This window comes from Chlamydotis macqueenii, chromosome 1 (genome assembly GCF_036417535.1).
Source record: "Chlamydotis macqueenii isolate bChlMac1 chromosome 1, bChlMac1.mat, whole genome shotgun sequence".
Lineage (NCBI taxonomy): Eukaryota > Metazoa > Chordata > Aves > Otidiformes > Otididae > Chlamydotis > Chlamydotis macqueenii.
This window is the reverse complement of record NC_141556.1, coordinates 15459465-15483642: the sequence shown is the minus strand read 5'-3', so window position 1 is coordinate 15483642 and position 24178 is coordinate 15459465. Positions and strand designations below refer to the sequence as shown.

General features: G+C 38.9%; 1 protein-coding gene across 3 annotated transcripts in view; it reads right to left on the bottom strand.

Moving 5' to 3' along the window:
• Positions 1-2977: 2977 nt before the first annotated feature.
• Positions 2978-24178, bottom strand: part of PIK3CG (phosphatidylinositol-4,5-bisphosphate 3-kinase catalytic subunit gamma) — a 36612-nt gene continuing 15411 nt past the window's right edge. For 2 of the 3 annotated variants that reach the window (XM_086746473.1, XM_086746482.1), the window contains exons 5-11: positions 22271-22374; positions 19031-19177; positions 17688-17778; positions 13014-13144; positions 12268-12379; positions 10176-10333; positions 2978-4998 (exon numbers count right to left, since the gene is read on the bottom strand). In XM_086746473.1, coding sequence (XP_086602599.1) covers positions 4717-4998; positions 10176-10333; positions 12268-12379; positions 13014-13144; positions 17688-17778; positions 19031-19177; positions 22271-22374 — 1025 coding nt within the window. In that variant the 3' untranslated portion in view covers positions 2978-4716. The other variant, XM_086746489.1, reaches the window with a different exon arrangement.

Here is a 24178-nt window from a genome sequence, read left to right as displayed (position 1 = left end):
ATTACATTACATTAGAACTGACCTTTCTTTGTGTATCTACTCAGTGTTTATTTTTCAAGAAATGCCGCTATCTACAGATTATTATTTTCCATTTATTTCTTCATGCGCTTAACAAATGGATCAGTGGTGAACTCTGACCATAGACAATACAGCTTTGAGAGCGTGACCAGCACTCGTAAACTGTGACTCCTAATACTGAACACGAGAGCTTGCAGCGAACTGTGGGATGTGCTCGTACTTACTAGATATAGCACTTCTGCCATACGCAGGTCTCTTTTGTTAGCTAAAATTAACTGGCATGTGTTTCTGGCACCGTGCTGCTGCTGTTTCCAAAGTGACAACCTCTTCTTTTGCATTCTCAGGAGAACACCTGAGAAATGGTACATCTTTTTCTAAACACCGTCTACTTGCCTTCCCTAGGCAGTGGAGGGCTCTTGCCATGTCATGCGCTGCCAAAGAAACGACACCCCCCCATTCTCAGGGATAGGAAGGAAAGAGTTTTTCCTGTCAAGTACACACTTGCTCATTATCAACAGACAGGACACCGGCCTCTCTCTGGCTGCATATGAGACCCACTGACACTCAAAAAGCCAGGAAAACCCATGTCCTTCTGACCGTCTCCCCGTATCATACTAGAAGCAGGCCCCAGTGCCTCTTTTCTCTAACAACATAGTGATGGACAAACCTCACATGGTTATAACCATGCCATTTGTATCTTTGTTTAGCCTTTATTATTACCGGTGTAACTGCAGACAAACTGGTTTCTCTTCTCCAGCATCAATCTTATTTTTCTGTAAACGTGCCACAAAGTTTAAAAATATATTTGTACTTTTTCTGGCCAATCCTGCCTCCAAAATGCAGACTGGGGTGAGCATGGCAGGAACCTCTTATTGCAGACTTCTGTCCAGGAGAATAGACCATTTCTGGAGTGCTGTTTCCAACATATATTGTGAAAATTGCAATTAGAAAGTTCACGAAAGCACACAAGTGTTTTTCAGATACTTCTGTGTTACTGGGATACTCACCAGACCCTGCAGACAGTTTGGTATCCTAGATTTTAATATTCTTAATTACAAGACTACTTTATGCAAACTGCGTTAGAAAGTCATCAGGACAGAGCTCGCAATCTACATAATCCTTGGGACTACTCACGTGGATTTGCAGAACACTGCTAGTAGACAGTAAAAAAGGTTGATAATGAAAAATACTCTAAAAGAATTATAATTTCCATTGATATTTTTCTCGAGTCAGTTGTTCATATCTGTATTTCTATATTATTGGTTACATTTTAGGAAATTCTGCTAAATAGTGTTAAATAAGGCTAAACATTCTGCTAATGATAGATTAAGTACCTCTAATGAGTGCGACCAGTGTATGAGATGAAGATCTAAATGTAATCATGCTGTACACCTTCGCTCCCTTCCAACTTCTCTTCCTGTCCTGGACCATAATTAGGCTGGAGCCTTGGGGACACACTCATCACTTACCAACATCTCAATGACCTTGCTGAAGCCAAAGTATATGTCAAGTTACAACAGATTCTGAGGCATTGACTCTATGAATAAATTCAAATTTCCACTGTTAGGTGCAGTAGTAACGTTAATTTAGACTACCAGGAAAATAGAATACATCTTAAAGTAGCCCTTAAAAATAATTTTCAAAAGATAATCTTAAGGCTAACAGGAGACAAGGATGATAATTGAGACCTGCTCAGAAAATTTAGTGATTTTCTTTCTCTGCAGCATGTGTTACAGCCTGTGAAAAATGTGGTTAATGACTAATTTATGTTTCCTGTTTTATAGCCATTATTAAAAAAAACTGTTCTGAAGGGTGGGTGTGTTTACACACTGGAAGACATTAGGCCCGAACTCAGGAAATTGTGGTTCAGCTTCCTGCGCTGGCAGTGGTGGCTATGCTAAAGCTCCAGCTTTCAAGGCCTTGGGGATGTAGCCGCCACTGCAGAAAGTGACGACCGTTTTCTGCGCTGGGACGGGCAGATGTGTGCTCGTGCCCACCTCCTCACCTGAAAAGCAGATCCACTCCACCCTGAAGCTGGGCTACTTCAACCCACATCTCTGCGTTGTGCTTCCTTGAGTCAGGTCTTGCCAGAAAACAAAGTCAGTTGTGGGTGGAGGCTTCCAGAGCCACAGAAAAGCCAACAGACAATCAGCCATATAAATGCTCAGCTATTTATAAATAAAGTGCAGGTAAGCTGCCTAATAGCTTGTTCTGTAGGTACAAAGGAGATTTGGCAGCTACTTTTGATCTCCCAGAAGCCAGGCTGGCAAACACCCAATGCCCGACGCAGAGGAGGCGTTCAAAGGAAGATACAAGGCAGCGTGGCATTGCCCAGGCAGCCCAACGCAGGCTGCATGGGCAAGGAAAGCAATGAGCAAGTCTGCTAATTAGCTCAGCGCAGAGGTGTTTCAGGTGTCTGTAACAAACATTGTATACAATTCAACATAACACATTGTAAACTGCTGATAAAAATCATCACTCTAAGATTAGTGCAGGACTAAATTGCTTTCCTCTGGGTGCACATCTCTTTTAGACCTTTTCCTGCAAATGGAGGCTGCTTCCAGAGCACCATTTCCCTTGAGGTTGTGATTAGCATTTACTTCCCCATGCTGGAGTTAAATTTAGCAATAGATTTACTTACTTTTTCAATCTAGGAACTTACTAAAATCTTCAGATTTTCCTTGTAGAACAAACTAGGAATGAATAAATTGCTGTTAGAAAGTGGTAATATTCTATTCACATTTTACAATTATAATAATTGCAATTCTAATACCATAGACTCTTAAAATTTAAGATATCTAACATTGTAGGGAGTTATTAATATGGAACTAAAACAATTCCTCTCAGTGGGACTTTGAGGATGATTTCTTAATGAGATTACATAGTCTTTAAGTAACTGGATAAAAAAATATTTACATGTATTGTGGGCTAAGCTGCTTATTCATGAATGATAACGAAATGAATAGAACATGTCAATTTATTTCAGATCTATAAAACACAAATCTAAAAATATCATTTTACAGACAATATTAATGATTTAGTTTATATTTTAGCACAGTCTTAAGCCTATCTTGCACAGAGTAATAATGTAACAGAACAACAAAATATTCTACATTTTAACTTTTTAAATTTCCTTAACTAGTCTACCATATACATCAAAAACAGCTGTAGACAGTAACCAATTAAACATCTACATTTCAAGAACAGATTGGCTATCTCTCATAACTGAGAAACCAATTACAGTACATTTATTAAAAATCCTTCAAGAATACACTCAGTAGTAACAGTGGTAGCAGTAGTTAAAATCTTAACAGTTCTGTGAAATGATAAAAGCAAATGATAACAGAATTAAAAAATTCAGTTAATCATTTATATGTAATGTAAAACCCATGTAACACTACAATGAAAGAAGAAATTACACAGGCACAAGTGCAAAAAAGCAATATTGTAAGCCATCTTCTCTCTTTGGTAAAAATCAATTAGCAGGAAGTATACCATAATAATTCAAGTCAAAGACTAATTCATGCTATGTATTTTTTCCTTTCCTACCATAGGCAGACTTAATGATTTGCAGGCATCCTATAGTAGAGAAGTTAAAATTCTACTTAACATTGCCCATTTTTTTTCTCTTTTAAGTTTAAATATTGAAATTAAAGATAAGGACTTTTTTACTTTCATAAATAGCTTTTCAGTAGTATAGTCTCTTAAGGAATTTAAAAATAAATAGCAAAATATACACATTTAATTCCTTCTAGGTATATCCTGAAAATATATCACCAAAGAATAAATAACTTTGGGTTTCTCAAATATTTGGTAAAATGTCAATTACTCTTACATAAGGAGTTTTCTCTGAGGAATAAGAAGTACCATTGCTTTTTCTACAAAGCTTTTACTACACAGGTGGAATTTTAGCAACTTTACAGTAAGAATATAATCTGTAATATAATACGGACATTCCTCATTAAAAAGCACAGTAAAAAACCTTTCAAAAGTAAACCTTCAGAATTTCATTTTCAAACCTGAGGCACTTCCAGGTAACTATGAAGTTCTCCTGGCAGGACAGTGAAGCTCGGTTGTCTATATCAGGAGGCTACAAAAATAGTAAGGTGATTTCCTCTAGTGGTAAAGCCAAAGCTGTTTTCTACTGACAACGTATTAAAAATGCAAAAAGGAAAATGTGTTAAGGAAGGGACAAAAGAACACTGGAGTGTAAGCCATCCTGAGAAAGAAGTGAATTGCCTATAGGGATTTCAATATAACCATAGATTTTAAATAGATTCTTCTGCTTTTGAAGGGCTTGACCATCATGAACAACTAAGGTAATGACATAGGGGATTTCTATTTGAATTTGCAGGTTATCATCTTAATCAAGCTCCTTCTTCATATTTATCTGAAATTATTACTAAAGAAAACAAGAAAAATGCAGGCCAGGCCACATCAGCAAAGCAACTAGTTAAAAGAATCCAGCAACTTGAAGTGTTGTTAAGACACTGAGGGAAAAAAAAAAAAACTAACAAACCCTTAACTGCAGGAAGATCTTCTGGAGGCGCAGAGCAAAAGTCCTTGCCTTTTTAGAAGATCCATTTAAGCTGTCAGCAAAGTAAAGGCAATTCTGACTGCTCATTTATTCAGAATTCATAAATAACATGTAGATTCACTAACCTCCTATTCACACCCACAGTTAATTTATATAAAATATTAAGCAGAATGCTTTTCTACTCCTTGTTTGATTCCAAGCACAAGATGTAAAAACCAGTTAAATTGCACAGTCCAGCCCTTATCTCTGCAAACCTCTATCTGATCAAGAAAATGCTTCTTGGCGTCTTCTTCGCTTTTCCCTACCGTCAGTGCATCCCGGATATATTCAATATCCTCTTTGCTGGTTAATTGGGGCATTCCAGTCATTAGCATCATGGAGAACAGGATGATCAGCAAGTTTGTGTGATGTCGAAGAGCTAAATAAGCCTTCACACATACGTCCTGCAAGAGAGAAGAATTTTTTGTTAATTGAGGAGGTGAGCTGAGAGGGGTGGTGTAGGAATTTCACAGGAATTAACCAACACTATTCAATCACTCGAGTACGTCAGACAGAGGAGACCCAACAGAGCCGTTCACCTGAGCAGAAACGTGAACTTCTGTATCTGTCATTCAGTTTTACTTCATCCATCACCACACCCTGGAGCAACAAGGACTGTTTTGGTGTACAAACTAAAGGCTCTTTTTAATAAAATCATATTAATTACTAAAGCATAAGACCTTAGCTTCACCAAAATTTCAAATTGATTTCTCTGTCGTATCATCTCTTTCTGTGGCTGTTAAAAGAGACAGCAATAATTCACTGTCTGCCTTTCCAGTTGGTATGTTCCCATTTAAAGTCCGTAGCTGGCAAGTGATACCGAATAAAGCAGCACCGCCAGGGGACTGTTCATTTTATATATATATGCCTATTAACTTTGCAGAGGTGACGGCTTATTTAATGGAGAAGATTTTTCAGGCTTGGTGTTCTGAGAAATTTTTCCAGCTGACAGCTCTAGTTTTCAGGTACACTGCCTTGCTGTAGGACTTCTATGTTTATATACTGTCATACTGGATTCCATAGATTTTTTTAATAGCTTTTTCACTTCCACATATAAGTAATTTGTGCTTAGCAACATAACCTTTAGAATAATGAAATTCCTGCAGCTTGGAAAAACACACAATGCTTTTTAAAAGAATATTTAATGCTAACTGACTAATACATAAACTAAAATGATTATTTCTTATATTAAATTTATTACTCATTTACTTTTAGAAATAACATCTTAAGAAAGACAATGCAATGAAGAATTTGATCATATATTAGAAAGTTAAATTGGGCCTGCAATGCAGTAATGTAAAAAAGTGAAAAATACTTCCAAAAAGGTTGTTGCTGTTGAAACTAAAGCTGAAACAATGCTAATATTTACCCAATTACACATTCAATTTAACCTTTCCACAAATGTATACACATTTATTAAAGAATTCTTAAGAAATCAAAATATTTTGATGCAAAGTTCCACCAAATCTCATCAGCCCTCTAGAACACCATTTACTTTTGACAAGGTGTATGGGTTTTTTTCCCCTTAGAAACAGCAAGAAGTGCACAAATAATCTTAACATCTATCACTGTTCACATCACCAACACGAGAACAACCAACCAGACAGGTTAGGAAGATATCAAGGAAGGAAGATGATATATTGAAGATCTGTCTGTAGGGTTTTTTTTTTCCTATTGCCTGGGCCCTTAAATCTTTCAATCTGTTTCAAAAGAAATTCTGTCCTGAAATAAGATCACACTTATGAACTCTAATGTTAGTATAGCTCTAGTGAAGCAGAAGATATATTGCAATGGTGAAAGCACAATTTGCTACAGAAAACACCATCATCTTATCACAGGGACTAGCTTCTCTCCATTACACCAAGGGAAAAAAATAAAAAAAAAGATAAATTCTACTTATGTATTATCAACTTCAAACACGGAAATCTTGTCACAAGAGTTAGTGCGTGTTTTGTTCCCCTTGAAAGAGATGAAAGCTTTTTACAGTTATATCAAAGAAGGTTTTACATTTTTTCTATGGATGACGCATCTCACTACTGCGAGTGTCTGAGACAGAAAAACAGTTATGCAGTCAAGAACCTAGCATCACTGCATCTCAAAGGCAGTCCTTCCAGGAATTCAAAAGACTTAAAAAAAATCTGTATCTGCCTGTTACAGCTATTTATTCAGACAGGAACTGAACAGAGTTTTGAATTAACATCTTCCAAGAAAACGAGTTTTTACACTTCTGAGAGAGGCAGAGCAAACCAAAAATAACACATACGTATGTGTCAAGCATATATAGATATTTACCACAGGATTAAGAAGAAAGCTGCTAACTAATCTAAAGCCATAGGCAAAGTGAGAGGAGCTGAGGAGAAATCAAAATCCTGTTGTCCAGTAGACAATAAAGAATAATTATTTTGAGAGCTTGAAATTGTCCTAAGTATTACATCCTAAAGATCAGGCATTTTTATAATATGAAGTGTCCAAGTTCTGTTATATAGGCAATCCCTTCCCTGTACAGTGTACTACAAATAAGTATTTTTCAATTATGAGTTGTACACCCTTCTGCTTTCAGTCATCTTTATTTGACAAATGGACTAGATGACCTTTAAAGGTCCCTTCCAACTCAAACTATTCTATGATTCTATGAAATACGTGAGACTTTTGTGAACAAAAGGTACAGAAGAATTTGGTTAGTACTGAAAATACAGATCTTTGTATTATCAAATCAGTAATGAAAAATAATAAAATAAATATAATGAACAGAAATGCATTCAAAATTTAACACAAAAACCAGCAAAGATAATTTTAGGCAAACTAATAATAGGTAGGTGGACAAAGTTCAAAAGACTACAAAGATCTTAGATAAGGCTCTCTCAAGGGTTTGTAATAGTAAGAAGTACAAAAGTTGCGTACACATAGGAATAAGAGTTCCATGAGTGTCAGCCAAAGGCTGGAAATGCAATGCCACCACATATGACACTTACAGCAAGAGAAATCTCAACAGTACTGAGGCAGCTGATAAATTCATAGATGGAACAGAAAAATACTTGTCTTCTCAGATTAAGTAACGCTTAAATACATTTTTGCGATTGGGACAAAAGACCATCAAATGCTGCTTCCTACTAAGCATTTCTGTGATGCCATTAATAACCTCTGGCCTCTAATTTTCATTAAACCATCATAAGGAACGCAAACAAAAAGGGAAGCAAAATTTAGATTAAGAGCTAATAGGAATGAGCCATATCGCTAGTTCCAGAAAAGTTGCCAGGCCGCTGACAGCTTTAGAAGTTCACTAATAACAAACTATACTGTGTTGCAGTGAACTTCAGTCAAAATTATTTGTCCAGTTAACCTCCTCTAACACCTGCAATGTGAGCTATGGCTAACACATCTGTATGGACTGTATCCAGTAGGTGACAGAAATAATTTTTTTTTTTAAAGTAGATATTTTAAAATATTAAAAACACCAAATCCTGTAAAAAAAACAAAAGAACCCTCTAAAGTACAACCTATTTCAATGTAGTTGAAGTACAAATTAATGAGAGATGCTCTCAAAAATTAATGAAGGGTAAAGGCTGAGACTTTTCCATTAATACATGAATGAGCCAGCAGGCATACTGAATGAATCCCACAGTATTAGGAAACATGACGAAGTCAGCCAGTTGAAAAGTGAAGCTATAATTTTGTTCATTTTTGTACTCCGACTGTATAATTAAAACACATATTTTTTACAGCAAAATATGTGATGCAGGTCTTGCTCTGTGTTACTATTTTACTTGTATGGCAGTATTTTAACTTTCTTTTTATTGGTCTTTGAGACAGAAAAGCCTTGTAATGTACTACTGGAACAGCAGTTCATAAACAGAATCTAATGCAGCAGAACTGCATGCGAACTTACCTTTTTTTTGCTCAGTATTATTGTTGTCTGTGCCTCACTCATCCAACTTAAAATGACCAGGTCACATATCATGGTCACAGTTTACAAAGGTAAAGCACATTAATCACCCTTCATCTGGTTAATGACACTAGCGAAAATGACACTGGTGCTATCACAGCATTGCTAAAATGTCTGCATTAGTAGGATGGTAGCAGGGTTTAGAAATTTGTACCAGAGTAGCAAAATGTGTGTTCAGTCAAACCCAGGCCTGTACGATGAAGGCACAGCTTACTGAAGAGAGGCTAAGACTAAAATCACTCCTGTTCTTTTGGTATTTGGGCTGCTGAAGTAAAGGTCAGATATTCTCTAAAAAGCTGGATGATCCATATATACAAACACAACACTGCCCCACTGCAGACACTAAAGGTTGCTACTCTTCCAATTCTCCATTAGCACAGTTACACATTTTCAACTATTTTCTGCTTCCAGAACAGAGGTCTTCTGTGAAATGCCATACCCTAGGGTGGTGCTTCAGCCCCGCACTTACACGTGGCTTACAGCTGCAGCAACAGCATCTTCCCTGTACACAGCACAGCTTAGGCTTCTGTAAGAGCATGGGCTCAGCATTCCCCTCCCACAGCAAAGCCCTCTTAAATCTTTTGAGCTACAAACCCCCTTCAAAATACCCACACTGTGATAAAGCTAGTCCTTGTGCAAAACAAAGACTCAAAAATTGCATCTGGTTCTTCAGTTATTTTCAAAAGTCTGGACTCAAAGATGACAATTGCCTCGTTACTTGCTGTACAATCATGTACGTGTTCAAAGGGACATATTCACCATCCAACAATTAGAACCTTAATTAGGTACTCAGGTTAGAAAACCAGACTCCTTACCATGACAGAGAGACTGGTTCATCCACAGAGAATCTAGAACATCTGAGTTAGGCTTTTACTTCGACCCACACTCTGGAGAAGACTTTTTCTTTTGATATTATAGGGAACCTGCTTTCTAAATCAGGCACTTATTTAACGTCCCTGAAGATGAGCACAGAAATAATACCCCAGACCTCCATTTACTTCAGCTCATTTACTTCGGCCATGCTCTCAGCCATTTCATTAAACATACTAAACAGCATCTTGCTTTGCTCCCTCCTTGCCCAGGTCCTACACAAGCTTGAAAAATCACAACTGTTTTGGACAGATTTTTAAGACCATTCTTTTCTTTCAGAAAAACAAGAATCTGACATAGCTTAGGGTCACTGCAGATTTCTATTCAGATGCAGCAGTCCAAGCCCCAGGACATGAGGGCAGAATCAGGAGGGAATAACACTGGCAAAGCCAGCTGAGGAATGCCTCGCACCTGCTTGTGCTACACAGAACACGCTGCTTAGTGCTATGAGTCTCCTCTAATTGCATAAATACTGAAGCCTTCTACAAAGTGTTTTCAATCAAGACACGAAAGAAAGAAAGGACTGCCTACCTGGTCTGCTGCTAACTGAGGCTTTTCAATGTGGCTTTGTGGATGTTTAAATTCTAGTTCCCATAATACTACAGATAATTTTTGCTCTAAAATATCCCGTAATTGTATTATGATTCAGTAAATTTTATTAACATAATACTCAGGAGCCTAGACCTTTGAAAACTAAGGCACTAATGTTCATTTCAGAGGGTAAAAAACATTGCTTAATTGATTTGCAGCTAGATATTCACTCTTTACCTGAAATTTATGGAAATGGAGACTCGTCTTCTTTCCAGAAGTTCCCATGACAAACAGAAAATCTGGAGTCAGCACAAAAGGAACTCTTTCCTTATTAATTCCAAGGAAGCTTTTATAATTCCCAAGAATATGGCCAAAATCAATGTGGAAAAGGTTACCTTCATACAGAGAAGAAGTCACAGTTACGTTCAAATACAATAAACTGTCAGGAACACTTACTTGTATTCACAGTAACTCCAAAACCTCTTTTTTTGGGGTATATATGATCACTCTTTAGTTCAGCAGAAAAGACTATTTTCTCTTTAAAAAATATATATAAAAAAATATATATATATAAATTTCTCCTCTTGGTAAAGTTATTTTTATTTGTCTTTGGCAGTTGTTAAAAACCTGGCAGAAATGCTGTATTTTCTAAACATACACTGATAGCTTTTAAAAAATCAACCAAGGAGAGCTTGTGTCTCAGCTCCCAGCACATCACTACATGAAAAAGGCTTGTGGATTATGTTTCAAATACACATGGGATTCTGGCGCTATCCGGCTCCTTTGCTACTGTCACTCACTAGAACATGCTTCTTCCTCACAGACCTGCATTACCAATGTCTAAACCACCTCGTACTGTGCAGAGTAAGTTTGCGTTGTCGCCTTTGGATAACTTTGAGATTGTAGTAGGGTATCAGTTCTCAGGAAAGCAACGAAAAACATCTCTTTTAAGGATCGCTACACCTACAGGACTGAAGCGCACTGCTGCTCTTCAGATTACTTTATTGCTTTTGCTGCCAGACAAGATGTAAGGATAAAAGAGTATAGTTACTTAAAAACATAGATTTGTAATAGTGATACACGTATTAAAAGAGATAAAACTTCAAATGACATAAGATGATACTTAACAGTGAGAGGTGGAACATCCTTAGATGTCCCAGCATTTCAGCCGGTTTCTGAGCCCTCCCAGCGTACCAAATCTGACACTTTCTGCAGACCTCTTAGACTGACATCCTTCTGGCTTCTGTTGCTCAAGACAGCTCCCATCAAAGACTCTAAGGCAAACCTGCTCCTGATCACAACAGAATAACCTTTGTCGGCCTCTCTTTCTACTGACCTGTCCTTCATTTTCTGCCAAGGGGCACTAACATTGCATTACATGATATACAATGTTGAAATTAAAGCATTTCTTTGTCTTCTTCTCCTCAAGGACATCTGGTGAACTTTTTTAACTGTAGTCTTCAATTAGCTCATTTCTGCCTTCAGGGTACTTCTCTCTAGCCTTCAACTGGTAAAACTTTAACTCTAATGTGATTAATATTAAATATACAGCCTTCTAACTAAGCCCAAAAGTATTTTCTGTCTCATAACATTATGTAAAGACTAATTATGAAGGAAGAGGACCACAAAACTGGAAGTTAACTTCTCAGATGAAATAAAACTCCTCCACAGGTACTGCTCATTCTGAGGTCCATTCTGGTGCTTCCATAGGTAAGTAAAATTAGGGATGAACCAATGTGCAGCTACAGAAATAATTCCCAAAGTTTGTAATACAAAAAAAATTGTGATTCTTTCAGGAGGATTGCAGCAGTCCCAGAGACTTCATTAGCAAAAGTAATACACTCCCTGTACACTTACTTTCTAGAATTTTCTACAAAGGTATTTAAAGCAATTACGTTCCTCAGAAGTTAAAATATTCCAGTAAAATCTGAGTTCTGACACAGATACAACTCCACTGAACACTGTCAGAATGACGTCCACGCTTGAGACAGGTGAACAGCTGCCTGCTTTTTCAAGTTTTTTGGCTTTTAGATCTTAGATGTAGAGACTAAAAAAATTGTTTTTACATTCCTCATGACTTAGTTTGTAACAAACTCATCCTTGGAAAAGAAAGGCATTGTTAATGCTAAATATCTAGAGCCTATATGAAGGCCAAAAGGACTGACAATACAGTTCAATATCACAGGAAGACCTGAATTTGTAAGCAATGTTGACAGAACTGGATTGTGTCTCTTCATTCATTGCTAAATGCACTACTTATTAAAATGAGATTAATCTAGTGAAGTATAGACAGTCCCCACTTCTATGAAATTCTCAAAAAATAACTCACCTGTTTCTGTAATCATAATGTTGTCATTGTGTCTGTCTCCTATTCCAAGTACAAAGGTTGCCACACAGTATCCAGCACAAGAATAAACAAATCTCTCCACAGCTGCCTGAAACTAAAAATAAATCTTAGAGATGTTACAATCTTCAATGCTAGAATCCAAATTCAGTCATTCTCAAATTCATACGCCTTTCTGTCGACATGTATCTATCAACAGTTAGACAAACTGTCTTATAAAATACATCATTGCACAGCAGAGATTGAGATCACAGCCCTGCATTGCACTCGCTGTACTGTGCGAGCGGGCTCTATCCCATAGCACAAATAAAATAAGCATGTAGTTGTCCATGCTTTCTGAAAAAAAAAGCTGACAGAAAGCTCTAGTAGGTCAGTGGACCTACCTAAGCAAAGGAGTTCTCAGTACCTAAAGCTGTAGTTAAATCCTCTACAACCACACTGCCTTTCAGTGTTCTTAGAAAATGTCCTTTCAGTCTGCACCTCATGTATCACTTCTAAATACCACTTCTAAGTGACAAAGGAGTAATTTCTAAAGCATCTTGTTTCTCAGGAGCTCTCAGGCACCAGCTGGATGCTAAAGGCTCTTTCACAGACACCTGTGGCTGAGCACAGGGAAAATGAATGGATTTTTCAAACTCATGTAAGTAACACAAACACAACCATATGGGCTCTGTGCTCCTAAATTAGTAGGGTGTATTTGAAAGTCCTACTTAAAACTTCAAACAACTCACCTTCTCTTCAATCATGCATCTTTCCTTGAGCCACTGGTTTAGTATTTCATCCTTAAATGCACCAGTGTTGCCAACTGTACTCTGCTGAATTTTGGCAATTGTTGTAGCATCTTTCACAATTTCGATCATTCCTAGAGAAAACAAGGAAGACGTTAGAAGAAGTTATTACATTTATATAAAAACATATTAAAAAATGCAAACTAAATTTAAAACTGTGGTTTTTAAATCAACTGCAAAACTGCATAGGTTGTGAGCAGAAATTTATTTTACAAGCAACAGTGGTTCTTGTTCATTCCCAGCTGAAACGAGCCAGAGCCTGTAACTAGCCCGGCATCCTAAACTCCTCCAGGAGAATGTAAAACCTTCTAAAATGGAAAGAATCACATGATGAGTGGGGACCCTCTGCATAAGGCTTTTCCTAAGGAGACAATCCACCTCCTGTCCTGATCCACTCCAGAAGCCCAGGTACCAATCATATTCCTGCCAGCTTCTCTCCAGCTTCACAAATTTGAGGAGCTGAAGAGAACCTGCAGTGCTGCAACAGCCTGGGGATGCAAGTGTTGCCAGAGCTGCAGCAGAAGAAAGGAGCTGGCCCTCTTGCAGTAAATCCAATTTAAGCTTAAGTGTGCATATGCACAGAAAGGTTCAGAAATACCAGTACACAGTGAGGTATAGCAGTGGGATTGCTGTGGAAAGCTCAGGCTTTTGGGGCCCAGAGATTGGTCCCTAAACTGAACAGATCCTCATAAAGCTCAGCGTAAGCCGGCAATGTGCGCTTGCAGCACAGAAGGCCAACTACATCCTGGGCTGCACCAAAAGCAGCATGGCCACCAGGTCGAGGGAGGTGATTCTGCCCCTCCATTCCGCTCTTGTGAGACCCCAACTGGAGTACTGCGTCCAGCTCTGGAGCCCCCAACATAAGAAGGATGTGGACCTGTTGTAGAGGGTCCAGAAGAGACCATGCAGATGATCAGAGGGCTGGAGCACCTCTCTTATGAGAACAGGCTGAGAGAGCTGGGGCTGTTCAGCCTGGAGAAGAGAAGGCTCCGGGGAGACCTTATAGCAGCCTTTCAGTACCAAAAGGGGGCCTACAGGAAAGACAGGGAGAAACTCTTTAGCAGGGCCTGTTGTGACAGGACAAGGGGTAATGGTTTTAAAATAGAAGGAGGTAGATTTAGACTGGACATAAGGAAGAAGCTTTTTACACTGGGGGTGGTGGAACACTGGAACAGGTTGCCCAGAGAGGTGGAAACATTCAAGGCCAGGTTGGAAGGGGCTCTGAGCAACTTGATCTGGTTGAAGATGTCCCTGCTCCTTGCAGAAGGGTTGGACTAGAAGACCTTTAAAGGTCACCTCATAGCCAAGACTAGCAAATGTGGTCTGCCCTTGTACTGGACATGCCTGTATGGGGGAAGGTCAGATTTTAGTTGAAATTATTAGGTAACTGGAAATACTATATTTTCTTCTTCTAGTTCAAGTTCAACAGTGTCTTCTGGGTGAAAGCCTGGCTTCAGCTCCAGCTCAAAGATAAGCAAGCAAATAAAAATATCCCTTTCTCCTCAAAGTGATTCAAGCAGTTTTTGATTTGGTTTCAGTTTGACTCTCTCTCTGAAATGGATAAATTTTTATCTATTCACAGTCCTACTCTTTTGCAATTACTGAATTATACACAAATTTTTCAGTAACAGAGTAATAATGCAGTAATCTCTTCCTGCCTCTGCCTTCCACACATAGTGGAATTCATGGCTGAATACCGCCGAAGGTATTTCTTCTCTCTTGACAGTGGCTTGGATTTGTGTGTAATAAAACTATTGTGGAAATATGACCCCAAAATACCACTGCCAACACCATCAAATTTAAAAGTTCTGCATTTTGGTCTGTGCTTGTCAAAGCGCTCTTTTCCTCCTGGGAGTGGCTCCAGCTGACATTCCAGCTGTTGAAAAGGTTCCCCTGCCTGTGCTCACAAACCTCCCTCTACCGACCAGCGGAGCGGCTGCAGGAGGCATCTTCTGCTTCCACTTAAAACTTCTCCTAGCATATCTGTGTCAATTAGCAGTGTGAAAAGTCCCCAGATTTTAAAGCAGCTGCTAATGAAAACCCTTTACCGATCATTCTCCACTGCACTGTCAAAAGAGCGGTACGAAACATACACAGAATGTTATACAGCTTATTCTGCCCAAGTAAGTACTTCAAAGGTATCATGGTAAAAAAAGTTATCTGCTGGAACAATATAGCTCTACTGGGAAATCCTTCTAAATACAGACAGGCCTCTCGGCCGGTGTGGTTAGTCCTAGAGAAGGCTCCAGTAACTGGGATAGAGGATCTCAGATGGGCTGTATTCAATTGGGAGGAGCTGCAGCAGTAAATGCACTATGCTATGTGCTTCTGGGGATCTGTGAAACTGAAGCAGGTTACTCTTCATATTAAGTACTAGTTTGAACTTCTGAAATTTGGCAGTGATGCAGTATAGTAAGTAGTGGTAATAGCCTCTCAGAGCTGGGAACATATGGCCACGTCAAAGAGAGAGAGAATAGGGTATGAGCTTTTACCAGTGATACCTAGGAGAGAAAGTTCCCCCCACAGAGGTCTGTTTGGCAGCAGCAGTGGAGAGGATGGATGTTTCCAAAACTGCAAACTGCACTGAATGCAGATGTCTTCACCAGACTGAGAAAGCTCTACACAGGAGGGGATGCCAGCCCCAGGTGCTTCCCTGTGCTCAGTGTAGAATGGGGTACTGTCCTTGTGCGAATGAAACTGCCCCAAGTTCCATGGACATATTCAGAGGGAGGAAAGAAGCAGCTTGGAAGAAGACCACAAATGAATATTGTGAAAGAACGTTTGCATGCCACTACTTTTTGGTTTTGTTCCAAACAAGCATAAGCTCTACATCAAAGCGTCCCACACTGGGTATTACTCATTTAGGCTGCAGGTATTCTCAGCAAACTGAACAGCAGTCTTTATGTGATTAACCATGCCCCTACTGTGGTGCTAAAAGGATGCTGAATTCTTACACCTCCCCCATGCATATAGGAAAATAAACAATTATTTCCTTGAGACAGAAGAATGAGGAGTCAATTAAGAATTCATGAAAGAATAATGAAGTATGTATCTTGAATATAAGAATTTTAGGATCCCTGGCAGAATTCCTCCACCTTCCTCCATTATTTAAATAAATTACATTGTCTTAAGATGATTTAAAAAAAAAAATAAATTGAATCCTAAAAATCCCTCTAAAAATTACATTTGTTATAACACACCTAAAGGAGGGGAAAAACCACAACCCTCCTTGTGTTTACAGTTAGTTAGTATTTTGATATATAATGTTCCATTTCATTTATTACTAGAATTCTATTAATACAATTTATTTAATTTTAAAACACTTATATTAGGAGAAAATAAACTCTTCTGTGTCACACTAAGAAGTATTTTATCAGTGAGTTTGGGTTTTCTGCATTGGTGAGGTATTCTGAAGCGAAAAGGATGATAAAAATTTTATGTGGCAATGTATTTTAGAGAAGAAGTACATTACAGATATATATAAAAAAGAGTTCTTAATTTTACTGGGACTCAGTTCATTATTCTTTGATCCATAAAGCAAAATATATTGCTGAAAAAGAAAATAACTAAAAAGCTGGAGATCATAGGAGATTCACAGCAATATTTATATTATCATTATTTTATCGATCCATGTAGTTACTATCATACTGCCAGCTACACTGATGACAGGAATAAACAAACTTGCTAATTTTTACACATGTTCAAGCTTTAAGTAAACAGCAGAGTGGTACTTGCTAATCTGTCTCACTGATGCACTGTTTATACCAGTGAAAGCATTTTTTTCAGCACAATAGCTTCATCTGGGCATGGCCAACTTTTCTATACTGAGACGGCTTTTCTCCAGCCAATCGTTCAAGAACTGCTCAGCAAAATTCATTCTACAGTCAGCTATGCATTAGCTGGTAACTAGGAAACTGTGCAATGTGGATGTGCTAGGGCACATAATATATGCAAATCGCACCACAAAGAGTCGGTTTGGAGCCATCAAGAAGTATAAATTGTACATCCGTTTGGCATTTCTGGATGTAATTGGACTCTTCCAGTGCTGATCAGGTTCCTCTACACACCGTCACACAGTTCTCCAGAAGCCTTGTAAGCAACTACTTGATTTCTCCCACCATGAATTCTGGATAATATATCATCTGTGCTACAGAAACTAATGCTCACTGAGAAATACTGCCTGAGTAATGCTGTTGTTTCTATGTAGTATAGGGTATGAAGGTTTAGGTCAGGAAAAAAAAAATCATAAATGTTTTGCTGTTTTAACTCTTTTATCTATTTTATTCTTATGAACACATTAAAACACATCTTGACTAAGTCACTCGTTCTCACTGCTTTTTCATACCAAATACTGTTATTAAAGAGAAACTTGCAGCAGGACTGAACCAGTTGGACTTGCATAAGAACCACAGTCAGTTAAACTAGTGCAGCAGTTGAAGGATACCCATTAGAAGGGCAGAAACCATTGCTAAGATGCAACTGAAGGTTGCTCACAGAAAATGTAATAAACTGCTATTTATCTCAGGACCACAGTGCATACTAGAATAGTTCTCCTATATGCAACTTCTGTAAATAAGGTATTTTGAATTTCTAACCCCAGTAAGCGTGATCACATACCTATTTTGTTCCCTGTAGAAATACAACCATATGGTAGCAAACAGAGGTCCAAGGATTCTGCTTCCCAAATGGATTCCATAATTCGAAGAATCTAGAAAAAACAAACGTGTATGCCAAGTTATTTAAAATTGTTTGGACATCACTTAGTACTCACACAAATAACACTACCCACACTTCTGAGATGAGGCTAGATTTACTGGTCTATTTTACAGATTAAGAAATAAATACAGAAAGTGTGCAGCTGTTCAAGATTATCATTCACAGAACCATGGTTAGTATTTCCTCATCTATCCTATGCCCAAGCAACCTCTACTATTTTTATAAAGTATTAATAAATATATTGTATGATTTCTACATGAGCTGAGATTGAGAGTATGCATGACATTAGCAAGTATGTCCACTTTTTTCCCATAAATATTCCCCGAAGTGCTAACAAACCAGTTTGTCAGAACAATCACTGAAATATTACTAGAGCAATGCTAGCTACGGGTTTCTTTTTCAATTACAACTTCACCCATTGCATAAATAAATTATTAAAATGCTTCCTCAGAAAAACAGGCCATCTTGCACCAAGTAAGATTCCTTCTTTAAAACACCAAAATGTGAAGTACGTACGGCACACAGCAGCAGAAAACAGGGTAACAGTATGTACTGGGTCTGGCTGTGATGAAGGTAATTTTCTTCAGAGCAGCTTGTATAGTGCTGTGGTTTAGACTGGTGACCAAAGCAATGCTGGTAACACACTGATGTTCCAGCTACTGCTGAACACCATCTGCAGACTGTCAAGGCTGCCTTTTGTTTCTCACTCCGCCCTACTGTGAATAGATCAGGGGTGCACAAGAGACTGGGAGGGGACACCACCAGGCAGATGACCCAAATCAACCAAAGAAATCCCATGCTGAATAATGTCATGCTCAGCAATAGAACAGAGAGGAAGGAGGTTAGATAGGTTAACCATCTTTTGTGCAGGAACTGGCTGTGCACTGGTCTACCCATGGGATGTGGTCAGTGACTGCCTTTGCATCACTTGTTTTTCTCCCTTCTTCCACTTCTCCTTTGCTTATTAAACAATTTTTATCTCAGCCCACAAGTTTTCTTGCTTTTACTCTTCCTTTCCTTTTTCCCCATCCCACTGGGGTTAACCCACAATACACTAGCATAAAAAGCTGTAGTACAAGAAAGAAGACCCAGTTTTGATGTCAGCCTTACCATACATCATTTAAAGAACAAAAGACAACCTTGTGTTTCATACGGACAGTAAAGATAAGGTATGCACACCTCTGAAGAGTCAAATGATTTAAAAATATTACTGTTATTAATGTTATACATTTTAGCTATCATACCTGTAAAATAAGCATGTCCTGACGGAGGTCATCTCCATGTTTGAAGATTATGCCTATGGTTTCATTTGATAGAGCTGTTGGATCCGCACACTTAAATTCAAGCCAGAGGGGCTTCTTCTTAGATGCCATTACTTTACATTTTTCTATCTGTGAAAGACACATTTATTGCTTGCTAGCCATCGTACTCCAAGATCAACACCACTAACCTTTTTACACACCAGCTACAGAGAAGTTTACCAACTTCCAATCAGTTATACCGTCAGAAACAGGAATAGGATTCTCTTAGCAAGTTCGCCGATGACACCAAGCTGTGTGGTGCCGTTGACACACTGGAAGGGAGGGATGCCATCCAGAGGGACCCTGACAGGCTGGAGAGGTGGGCCCATGCCAACCTCATGAAATTCAACCAGACCAAGTGCAAGGCCCTGCACCTGGGTTGTGGCAATCCCAGGCACAAATACAGGCTGGGCGGGGAATGGATCGAGAGCAGCCCTGAGAAGGACTTGAGAGTGCTGGTGGATGAGAAGCTGGACATGAGCAGACAATGTGCCCTTGCGGCCCAGAAGGCCAACCACATCCTGGGCTGCATCAAGAGGAGCATGGCCAGCAGGTCGAGGGAGGTGATTCTCCCCCTCTACTCTGCCCTGGTGAGACCCCACCTGGAGTACTGTGTCCAGTTCTGGAGCCCCCAACACAAGAAGGACATGGACCAGTTGGAGAAGGTCCAGAGGAGGGCCACGAAGATGATCAGAGGGCTGGAGCACCTCTCCTATGAGGACAGGCTGAGAGAGTTGGGGCTTTTGAGCCTGGAGAAGAGGAGGCTCTGGGGAGACCTGATAGTGGTCTTCCAGTACCTCAAGGGGGCCTACAAGAAAGATGGCGAGAGGCTGTTCAGTAGGGCCTGTTGTGATAGGACAAGGGGCAATGGTTTTAAAATAGAGGGAGGTAGATTTAGATTGGATATTAGGAAAAAAATTTTTACAATGCGAGTTGTAGAACAGTGGAACAGGCTGCCCAGAAAGGTGGTGGAGGCCCCATCCCTGGAAACGTTCAAGGCCAGGCTGGATGAGGCTCTGAGCAACCTGATCTAGTCAGGGATGTCCCTGCTCCTTGCAGGGGGGTTGGACTAGATGACCTTTGAAGGACCCTTCCAACTCGAACCATTCTATGATTCAATTGCCACATAAAGCCACGCTGAACCTGCACAACTTTTAACACTGTCCATGTTAAAGGATAAAGCATGCCTTAACTCTCTGAAACTGGACTTAGCTTGTAAATCTGCTTCAGACAAAAAAAAACCCTTTCAAACCAGGAATAAGAGATACTGACAAAACTGGCAAATATAGACCCTCACAACAGCACTCTGAGAGGTGCTTCGTAAAACTGCAACATAGTCATTGTCCAATGCAATTTACCACATCACCCAACCTTGTGACTTCTAGCAGCTTTCAGTTATTCCAGACCGCTTGATTCAATTCCCTTAGAAAATCATTCAAATTCGTGGGGAAAATGGCACTTGTGAAATTAATTTAACATAATTGTTCATAAAATAAGAAAATAAATACTCTATTTAGTTTTATTATATTTTAAACTTGACAAATTCAGCACTGAAACTACGGAAATGGCATTATTTCAAATGTTTTCTCAACTAATGATGTCTAATACAACTGCAGTATGTAATACTTTCTACTCTGGAATTCCTGGTTCATTGTCGAATATTGCTACGTACAATAAAGCCATCTAAAATAACAAAAGCAATTGCATATTAGTGTTTGAGAGCTGATAGAATTGATGACATCAGAGAAGAGTATTTTGGAATAATCATGTTTCATAGATTGAGGTTCTCAGCTTGTAGTTTAAAATGAAACAGTTTTTATCATCCTTATTTTTAAAAAGGAAAGAAGTTGCTAAGCCTTTGACCTTTCTGTAAACACTCATTTTGCTTCTAGTATTTGGTTTAGACTAGTCAAATTTCAGAGTCTGAATATTATGGACAAGTAGCACTTGCTAGAATGAAGATTAAATGAAAGCTTACCAGTACAGTCTGTTATATCAAATATTTTTGTTCATATAGTTTGGGAAAAAAAAAAAGGCTCTAACCTATCCACTTTTGGACAAAGCTACCCTTGTAACATCTATTACTTCCTTCATCTGGGAAGATCCTGGTAGGGCTGAATACTTCCTAAGTGAAGGAAAAATAGAAAATCCAGAAAGATCTTTTATTTCAGTTTGAAATCCACTTTTTGTCAAGCAGTTGGTGATTTTTGTACACAAAAAACTAAAGAGAGAGAAGTACAATCAAGGAAATAATATTTAAGAAACCACAAATTCTGTATTTCTGAGTAAACAATGTTTGAATTTACTTCCATACTGACAGTACCTCAGTCATGCCCAACTGGGAGGTGTTTAACTCTCTCCGCTTGAAGTCAGACTAATTTACAGCCAGTCTATCAAGGCACAAGTTTATTTAACAGAAACATGGCCAGATCTAGACAATCACTATCAGTGACCCAAATGAGGACCCTACGGCAGTTCCTTACGTTGGATGGTTTGTCTGTCCTTAGCTAAGAGAATCAAGGGATTCTTTTCTTGTAGGCTCCTTGCTGCACATCAAATGAATCCAAGGATCTTAACTGCGCTTCTTTACCCAAACCTCACATTGCATAGCAGATGCATGAGCCAATTCACTTTCACTACACATCTGCTGATTTATTAATCTTGCTTTTAACTCTGAGTTGTCATAAGCACTGCAATCTCATCACAAAACTGGAGGCAGAAACACAGAAAACCCCAAGTGTTTCTTAATGTATTTCTAACAAAAGCAGCATAGAGATACTGAAAAAAACAGAAATAGTTTTTTGTTAGTAAGATGAAGGTCTGGACCTAAACCCTAATGACAGATATGAATCAGGGCAGGATAGAGAAAGTAACTGGAGGAACCGGAACTGAATATCCCAAAGCCCCTGAAGTCAGACAAAACAGTTTTATACAGTTATTTAATGTAACAAAAAGTTAGTTACCTGGTTAAATCCTGGATTAAAGTAATGGAAAAATCATAACTGCCATTTAACAATTGAGATTTTATGGGTTGTGGCATTTTTAGTGCATGGTGGCATGTAGAAAAATGCTAACAGGTTTGGGAACAAAAACTTACTGAGTCCATGAAACGTCATCGCATTCACAGTGAAATATCAGCAAAGATTTTTCCAAATGACAAATACTTGCAAAAAGGATACTTACCACTAGGGCTCCTGCTCTTAGCCCAGGATCATATGGAACTCTAAAACTTTCTGGAAGTTTGCTGTTCTGTAGTTTTTCAAGCTTTTGTCTTAGCCGTGCAATAACTGCAATTCCAAGTAAGAAAACACCATGAAATCAAAAGTTGGAAGGCAAAAAAGTTACAGGTAATCAAACTTGTTAAGCATAATGAATTAGCTAAAAACCTCCTCGGCTTAGATACTTTTTAAATTGCTTTCCTCAAGGATCTCCTGATTTGAGGAATGGAGGAAGACTCATTAACTTGCACTATTAGTGGTCAGGGTGTTTCAGACACCTAAAGGGAAAGTCTTCAAGCACCTCACAAGTCATGTGCCCTCTACACAGTGCTTGTTCTGAAGACTCAGGAGATTACAGTAAAATGTGACCTTTCATTTAAAAAACAAAACACAGCACAACATACCAAATAATATTTTGCCCTTAAAACTGACAAGGAAAGATTGAACTGTCTACCCCAAAAGCTCAGAAAGAGGAGGCATTTAAAAGCACCTCTCATTTTCCAGTATAATTTGACCTACCTCATTGCTCTCGCAGACAGACTTGCTGCGTTCTGAATTCTTGGAGTCAAATACACTGTAGTCATAAAGACTCCAACTATAGAGATACTGAATTCCTGTCCTCCTAAAATTGGTTTCATAGTGCAACCTTGTTAATCTCACATTCCAGTAAGAAGAAAATTTGCTATATATTTATATGAACATCGAAATTCTTGTTCCTATATAAATGGAATCTTTTCATTCATAAAACCTCAAGCTTCTTTATCTTCAGCTTAGAACAGTATGCATTATACTACGTGTGATGCACTTTGTTCATCTCAGCTAGCAGGTGTGAGCAGCATAAGCAACACACTGGGTATTACCCTGCATTATAACAAAGACCTGAACACTGTTCTAAAAGAAATTGCAGCTACACAGCAGAGGCTGCATGTAACTGTTGCAAGTGGTTTTGGAGATAAAAATTAAAAGCAAAAAAAAATTGTAATGAGAAGGCTAGACATGGACCTGGATACTTAATACATAAAATCATAAAATCATACAATCACAGAATCATCATAGAAATAGAATGGTTTGGGTTGGAAGGGACCTTAAAGATCATCTAGTTCCAAGCCCTTCTTCCCCCATCTTCCACTTGACCAGGTCACTCAAAGCCTCATCCAACCTGGTCTTGAATGCTTCCAGGGATGGGACATCCACAAATTCCCTGGGCAACCTGTTCCAGTGCCTCACCATCCTCACAATAAAGAATTTATTCCTTATACCTAATCTCAGCTTCCTCTCTTGCAGTTTAAAGCCACCACCTCTTGTCATAAGTCCTTCCAGCTTTTTGTAGGCCCCCTTTAGGTACTGAAAGGCTGCTGTAAGGTCTCCCCAGAGCCTTCTCTTCTCCAGGCTGAACAGCCCCAACTCTCTCAGCCTGTCCTCATAAGAGAGGTGCTCCAGCCCTCTGATTATCTTCATGGCCTCCTCTGGCCTTGCTCCAACAGGTCCATGTCTTTCCTGTGCTGAGGGCTCCAGAGCTGGACACAGTACTCCACATGGGGTCTCAGCAGAGCAGAACAGAAGGAGAAAATCACCTCCCTCAACCTGCTGGCCAGGCTTCTTTTGATGCAGCCCAGGATGCAGCTGGCGTTCTGGGCTGCAAGCACACATTGCCAGCTCATGTCCCGAAAACGAAGACATTTCAAAAGCTGCTATCAAATTAAGAAAGTCAAACCAAAAGAATTACCTGAGAACTCACAGAATGCAAATGTTACACCTATCCTAAATGATTTTAGAAAATAACTACCTAGCAGTGACAGGTGACCAATGTGGTATCTCTTCTGGTAAAAAAATAAATAAATCTGACAGCAATACACAGGAGCTAATAAGCAGA